At 36.9% G+C, this 8199-nt stretch overlaps 1 protein-coding gene across 1 annotated transcript; it reads left to right on the forward strand.

Annotated features, from left to right (window-relative positions):
- Positions 1-606: 606 nt before the first annotated feature.
- wdr76 (WD repeat domain 76) lies at positions 607-6887 on the forward strand. The gene is made up of 15 exons (XM_008405495.2): positions 607-928; positions 1016-1126; positions 1205-1273; positions 1388-1477; positions 1895-1950; positions 2251-2368; positions 2472-2573; positions 2762-2796; positions 2915-3068; positions 4051-4209; positions 4360-4475; positions 4599-4697; positions 4795-4947; positions 5790-5843; positions 5942-6887. The coding sequence occupies exons 1-15, from the start codon at positions 890-892 to the stop codon at positions 6192-6194; spliced, it is 1608 nt and encodes a 535-aa protein (XP_008403717.2). The 5' UTR covers positions 607-889; the 3' UTR covers positions 6195-6887.
- Positions 6888-8199: the final 1312 nt, after the last annotated feature.

The raw sequence follows: 8199 nt of genomic DNA on the forward strand, positions 1-8199 counted from the left end.
TTATGATTTAGTAAATTGAAGTAGCAGCCTATCTACAGGTGAGAGGAAACGGTTAGATGAGCTAATCAGGAAGACCATCTCTGTCATATGATGCCGCCTTGATCTACTGCAGGTGGTGGGAGACAGAAGAGCTCTTGATAAAGTATTGAATGTCTTCCACTTCATCCATAAATTTGTTACAGAACTGAAGAGATCCACCAGATAGTTTTCAGCATGATTTTTTTTTCACTTAATGTGAAAAAATGACTGCACAATATTATTTTTCTTGTATATTTGTCCTAACTGCATTCTCTTATTCTTCTTTTTGTTTCACTGTTTTGTGAATATGGACGCTCCCACTGACGTTTTATTAACTTGGTGTTGTGACACTGGAATTTCCCCACCGTGGGACAATAAAGGATATTTCCATTCCATGCAAAAGTCTAAAAGTTCCAGAAGAAAAAAAAAACAGAACTAATAAAAAGCCTTTTAAGAAAGTTTCTGTAGATGTGTGTTATTAGATTTTTGAAGAAAAAAAAAGGTTATTAGATTTTTGAAGAAAAAAAAAGGTTACTTTTCAAGTTATCCGATGTTAACTAGATTTCAGAATATAGTGTTTCTTTTTAGCTTGCTTGAGCTGATTCCTATTCTTAATTTAACCGGTAGGTGGTRGTATTGCGTCAAATTGTTGTTTGCTAACCGCCATTGCAAAGCAAGAAGAAGCAGGCTCCTCCTCCTCTTCCTCCTTTTGTTACGCAAGAGAAATGGGAGGGATTTGTTACAAAACTTATACACCGTGTGGCGGCAAACAATTTGCTCCTCCGTCTACTGCGAATGTTAAAGTCCACAGCTGTGCAATCAGCTTTAACAGCTGGGATTTATTCACCCAATTTACTGAGTCCTTACGGACATGTCTACCAGACAAACAAAACGTGAAGCTGCTATGAAGGTACAGCAACTGTCTGTTTCTCTTTCTTTGACTCYTTTTATGTGATGAACTTTTGTGTAACACATTTCTCTGCTTACGGGTGAACAGTACTTGACTCCAGATACCAATGCAGCAGTCCGACGGTCATCTCGGAGGGCTGTCGCCCCTAAACGGCTCGACTTTTCTCCAGACATAGCAGATGAAAGGGTGGCGAAAAAAGTAAGTTCAGGCAGGGAATGGTTTAGTCAGTTATGTTGGAAATCTGTTCGGTAATAGGTCTTCATTTTGTCTCGATAGAAGGCAAAAACCAAAAAAGAAATGCCAGAGAAGAAGAGGATAAAGGATGAAGATGAATTGGTCCAGACAGTAAGTACCCCRAACTTTATACGTTTGTATCAGATGTAATGGCTGACGTATATTCTGTGTGTGAATGTCTGGAGGCTGTATGGATGATGTCAATATGGTGTCTTTGCATAACAGAATGATGGAGGGCTGTCTGCATATGAACTGGAGCGCCTTGAGAACATCAGGAAGAACCAGGCTTTTCTGTCCTCCATCAACTTACTCCAGGTAGATCGACAGAGGAAATGTTATCTCCTCTGTTAAAAATCTTAACTTTCACAAGCAGGGTACTGAGTAATAAAAAGGTAAACTTTGAATTTTAAACCTCAAGTGCAACCAAGCCAGATTAAACATGATGCATTGTCATTTACCTTTGAATTCGTATTGGTACTTAACATGCATAAAATCAAAGGCATTCTTATAGCGAAATAAAGGCATTTATTGCTGGTAAATATGTAGCTCTGGTATGACATGTCTTTAATATTGGATCCCTGAATCAAGGTGCTTTTCATATACTTTTATTGAAGATGTCAACAACTTGCCTGCAGCTTTATTTCAGATTTGTTTCACTGTGACAATTGTAGAGATTGTTCCAGATGTTGTTTTTTGACGTGAAATACAACTGGTGTTTTCTTTTTTCATAAGGCCAGAGAGGATTTGCATCGGACCATACGACCAAAGCCATCGCAGCGAGGTTTGAGGTATGGTCAGCTAAAACTCTGACTGCTCATTTCAGAATTCAACTTTAAATTATATTCTGGTTGAAAGAAATTTGGGTAAATTTTTGTTATTTTAGTCAGCAATGGTTGGTGAAATGCAAACTTTGTTAAATGGCACAATTTGTCTAAGTTTTATGGCTTTTCAAAGTACTATTTATTTATTTATTTTTAATGCTGTAAAAATATTCTCTGGCTAGCTTTTGCATTATGTTTTACCAGTCCTAGCTCTTTTAAATTTCTTTTTGCATGTTTAATTTTAACATTTATAGTCTTTATTTGCAGGCCTCAGCCAGCTGTTAAGGAAGCACTTCCCCCTCGTAAATCTCTACGCCTTCAGAATAAACCAGCAGAGAAGTTGACTCTTCCCAAAGAGCCTATTGATTCGCTTCACCCTGATCTGGTATCATGTGATAAATGTGTACTCTCCCTTCAGTAGTTGTGTATTGCATTCACAATACACAACTTACTTATTTAGTTTTTTTTTTTTTTTCATTCCACTAAAGGCCAGGGTATTAAGGAAGCCCAGTGGCGCTCTTCACATGAATCCCATAAATCAGGAAGTGGGTTTCAAGCTGCCATCAGAGCTTCAACAGCTCTGCTCGGAGGCAAGAATTACATATGTTTCCTTCTTATTGTAGTGAATTAACCTTTTTATATGCTTTACTCTGAATATCAAAACTTTTCTCTTGATTTTCTTTTAAAACTTAAGCAAATAATTTCAGCTTGAAATGTATGTAGAAAAGTTTTGTCTTGGTTTTTGGTTTGAAACAATGTTTTTTTTTTTTTTAAACAGGACTCAACGGAGAAGATTAAGCTTGATCTAAAAGAGTGAGATTATGTTTAGTTTTTGTTATTTTAATTTAGTGCATTTTTGACAATTTCTCAGGTGACAAAGATGTTCTGCTCCTGGCAGGGAATGATAAATGGCTGTAATGTCTGAACACAGGTACATTTCTGCTCTGAAAAGCCTTAAGATGAGAGAAGACGACGTGGTGAAAGTGGTGAAAGATCGCATCTTCTCTGCAGCCTTCCATCCTTGCAGCAGCAGCCTGTTGCTCGCTGCTGGAGACAAGTGGGGGAAAATAGGACTGTGGAATATGGTAAGTTGCCCTTTTTTCTTGGTAAGACAAAGATTTGCAAAGGTTTTCTCACCCCTTTAACATTTTGTGAACTTACATTTTTATGCGACATAATTTGCAATAAAAGCTGGACTTGCAGCTTTTTTTCAACAACAATTTTTTCTTGCCAATTTCCCACAAAATCCAGACTTACAAATTTTACTGCCTATAGATTCTCCCATCTTAGTGGTTGATCATTGCAGCTCCCTATGATTTACCTGAGGTCCTTTGGCTACTTGTTTTTTAAGACTAAGAGGGATGCATTTATTTATTATTTTATACAATTTAAAACAATCATAAGCCACTCCCTACTGTGGATCAAGGTTTTTTTTTTTTTGTTTTTAAACTGTTCTGCTGCTTTGGGAGACATTTTTCAGGCTTAATTTATTAAATATGTGTGCATATTTCAAACTTCCTGACCTATAAATGATCTATAATTCAGTTTCACAGGAAGCATAGCAGAGGGGATGTAATTGTCATTAAATCTTGATTTGGTATTCTCGTGACAATATTTTTTTTAAAGATATTTTAACTTCTTCATGTAGTTCACATACACTGAATTAAGAGATTTAATTTTTTTTCTCAGTGCTTGAAGTTTAAGCAGATCAAACTTCTCTTGTTTTTTGGCTTAGTTAGAATTGCAACATTTTTATCCATTTGCTAAATGCCACAATAACAAGAGAAGGAAAATGTCAAGGATTTCTTATCTTCAAATCCAGAAGTTTATTCTTTATTGTAGCATTGCCTTTGAACTCTGACTTGGGTCAAACCTTCTGGGTTTCTTTCTACAAGCAAAATAAACGTGTCCTTTTTGACACATTCATGCTTCACATACAATCCCAGCTCATACTGTGTCTTCAGCATAATCCCAACCACATTCTCTACTCTCTTTATTTCCAGGCCAATATTTAGACAATTTTCTTCAATCATGTTTGATGTAATTATTCATTGTTCTGCGCATCAGGGTGCTGAATGGGGCGATGACGGTGTTCTGCTCTTTGAGCCCCACTCTCGTCCGGTGGGCAGCATGGCGTTCTCCAGGTGTCAGCCTAACCAGCTGCTGAGCGCCAGCTATGACGGATCCTTGCGCTGCATGGATGTAGAGAAGGCCGTATTTGATGATGTGCGTACAGTTATAAGCCGTCAAGCACATTTGTTCAAAATATAATGTTGATTCAGAAGTTATCCACACCTCTGGTAACTCTACCCTCCTTCTGTTGCCAAGATATTTAGACCTTATGTGAAAGTTTTTTTTAAATTCTTTTTGTTCCAGGTGTACGAGATTGATGATGGCCTGAAAACGTTTGCCTTTATGTCACATGACTGCTCAACACTTCTGGTAGGGAACTGGTTTGGAGAGGTTGCCATYGTCGACAGGCGGACTCCAGGGTAAGGCTTCACTGTTCACAATAAGTGTTCATGTTCGTTTCTTTTTTTATTTACCGTTTTACTCTTGAAAATTGTAATTTTTCTCAGTAAATCGTCTTTATAACAACTTCATTGTCCTTGAAGAAACTCCCATGAGTCTCTTCACTCCCTAAACACCAAGGCTGTTCGCTGCGTAGACGTCCATCCTCTCCAGATGCAGTACTTTGTCGCAGCAGAAGGCAGGTAATTATTGCATCACTGATTTCTTCCATCGTTTTGAGTTTCCACTTTTTCACACGATCAGATTGTTTTCTTTTTAAAACTTTTTTTTTTCCTACAGGACAGTAGGCATCTATGACAGCAGATACTTGAAGAAGACCCAAAGCAARGCAGTGACTCGCCTGAATGGGCACACTCTAACCATCACCAGTGCTTATTTCTCACCTTGCACTGGAAACAGAGTTCTCACCTCATGTCTGGACAACCACATAAGGTGAAGCAAACAAGCTGTTAAAGCACTGAGGGTTTTCACATCTTCTGTTACAACCACAAACCTCAATGAATTTTATTGGGTTTTATGTGATGGACCGACACAATTTGGAGCACATTTGTAATGTGGAAGAAAAAGAATATCTGCTTTTCAAATGTGGTAGACAATCTGGAAAGCTAATCGTTTGCAGTGCAATCACAGCTTTGTCTTTTGGGTTGAGCATTCCACATTTAGAGAGGGAAGCCTTTACTTATTTTATTTATTTTTTAACCTGATTGCTCAAACTCGGTCTGATTGAATGGAGAATGTTTGCGAAAAGCAGTTAAGTTTTGACTGCTTTTCTGCCACCACCGTGCTTCAACATAGAGCTGGTGTTTTCAARGTAATGTGTAGTGTATGTTTTCTCTGAGGTGGTGAAAACYTATTTTTTTGTGGAGCCTACCCAAGTTTAGTCTTTGCCACTGAGATGTTTGGTTTGTCACTTGGTCTTTATGCTAAATGGTGTCAAATTTCTGAGGTCTTCTCAGAACAAATGTACAATATACGGAAATCATTTACCACACTGTTAAACTTTAATAATTCAGGACTTGTCAAGGCTATTAGATACTCTGATTTTTCTGTGGTTTATTTCTTCAAAAACTGAAACTGAAGGCAGCRTATCATTTTCTTTCTACTTAACAATTAGACATTTTATTTGGTCTGACAGAAAAATCTYTCAAACAATAAAATACATTGAAGTTGTGGGTTGTAACATGCCAGGAAAATKAAGACATTTAAGGGGTATAAATACTTAAAATATTCCAGGAACTGTCTTTTATATTATTTTGTTTTTATTAAATTTATAGGATATACGACACATCCTSGTTGACTACTGAAACTCCCTTGATTAAATCCATCAGGTGTGTTCAGGATTTACTTGCGTTTTAAATWTTTTCCTGTGCTTCACGTTGGTTCCTGATCTAACTACGCAGCATGTYTCTCCCTCTTGAATTTGCAGTCATGACATGCAGACGGGCCGCTGGTTGTCGAAGCTCTCGGCAGTGTGGGACCCCAAGCAGGAGGACTGCTTTGTGGTAGGAAGTATGAAAAGACCCCGGCGGGTGGAGGTGTTCCACGAAAGCGGGCGGCTCCTACACTCCTTCATGGATGAGAACCTTAGCACGGTGCTGTCTGTCACCGCCTTTCATCCCACAAGAAGTGCTCTGCTGGGGGGAAATTCATCAGGACGCATGCACGTCTTCCACAGTTAGAACGAAGGCCAGTGAGATGAGTATTGGAGGAAAGATGCTGCCAAAAATAATTAGACGGGTCTTAAAATGGGTCAATTTTAAGACCCATCAATGGGTCAATATCATAGACGACAAATAGTCGTCTATGATATTCTGTACTTGTCTATAAAATCCATTCCAGATGTGTTGCACCTTTTTTAAAAAAATTAGCTTTTTTGTCTTTATTTTTTTGATTGAGACTTTCATAGTCTGACTTCTCAGGGTCTTTTTACCCTTTTGTTCACTGAGTTGCCCATGTAACTGCCCGTGTCCTGCTTCTATGCATCTCATACATGCTTTCTTATTAATATATTAATTCCTTTATTGTTCTCGTCATAATTTTTTTTTTTATGTTGTATCCTCTATAAAGAAGATGACTCCCCCATTTTTTGAAACCCGTCTTGTTGATTTAAGGCTTATTTTGGAGGGAGATTTGACCACATGCCGCCTTAATTTTACAGAAATGTAACTATTGTTATTTATTTGTTACTTTGAACAAGACCACCATGTACTTCAGGATATTTAAACTAAAAATGTTGCGCACTTTTTTTTTTTAAGTTACAAAAGTTTGAAAATGCAGCAAGTCAGCTGCTTTGTTTGTGGAACAGATTTTTTTTGTGGTGTTTATATCTTTGACGTTTATATAAAACCAATAAAGTTATGCAGTGAACATGACTGCTGAAGATATTTTTATTCCCAAATTCTGTGTCACCTCAAGGGTACAGCAGCTTGACAAATTTTAAACAAAAATATTCTTATGTGGTTGACCTGAATCATTATAAGTCAGTAATCAATGTTTTTATTCAGTTCTCCATGTTCTTGAATGTTTTATTTGTAAAATTTAAACTGCATTTAAATCAACTGTGAGATTTAAAGTATGAATATTGTTTATTCACAGATTACACTAGTCTGTCAATAATAGGAAAAAGCAATCTTGGTTAGAGGAACTGAATGCAGAACATGATGCTTACAGAGACGTTGGCATGTGCTGGACTTCAATACAAGAAGAAAGATTACAGTAGGAACGTGTTTGACACCTAAATCCTGTCGACATGTTTCAGTGAGAAGAGAGCCAGTAGCTTGATAGCTGAACTGATACTCCAGGTAATGTGCCGGCTCAAGTTTGAAACATTCAGTTATCCAGTTTAACATCCTGGATAGATCAAACTGCATTGTACAAGTGGACACAGAGTAATTTTTTTTTTCTGAAATAAAATATATAAAATTTATACTAAAGGCAAGTGAGAATTCAATGGGTTCTCCTTTTGAACTCTTAAACAGACTTTCACAAAAAACATTTTGCATTTAATCGAATTGCATAAATGAATCAGATTTATAGAGAAGACGAACAACAAAACTGGATTTTACATTAAAAGATTTTTCCAAGAAATCTGTTCCAAACATGCCTCTACAGTATTCTTTGATGCACCGTAAATGTTTAGCAAGGCTTCAAGGCAAATATTTGCAWTTAACGAGTTGGACGTTTTTACTACAGAATCTGAAACATTTAGAGTCTCGTTTATATAGGACAGGGGTGTCCAAATTTAGTCGCTTTTTTAACCATGTAAAAGCAAATGCATTCTTTCTCAACATGATTTGCTTGACTAGAGAACTAGACTTGGGCACCCCTGATTTAGCACATTTTATTACACATAAACACAAATGTAAGCAAAAAGCAAATGTCCCTGCTTGATTGGCCATTTCTTTGTTTTTATAATCCTGTTTGGTACAAACTGAATTAAAGCTTAAWTATGAGTAGCCTACTGAAATATGCAGTTGAAACCAGATGTATACATGGACTGTGTAAAAAAAAAAAAGACGACTCTTAATAAATCAGAATAAATCTTTCCTATTTAGGTTAGTTTTGCTGACCTAAAGGCCAGAATGAGATCATTTTCTCACTTTTAACTTTCTTCAAAGTCAGAAGAACCTTAAAATGTAGTTGCATTGCTTTTAAACTAATTGACATGCTTTCCACAAGCTGTAA

The sequence above is a fragment of the Poecilia reticulata genome, linkage group LG3 (assembly GCF_000633615.1).
Source record: "Poecilia reticulata strain Guanapo linkage group LG3, Guppy_female_1.0+MT, whole genome shotgun sequence".
In the NCBI taxonomy this organism is placed as follows: Eukaryota; Metazoa; Chordata; class Actinopteri; order Cyprinodontiformes; family Poeciliidae; genus Poecilia; species Poecilia reticulata.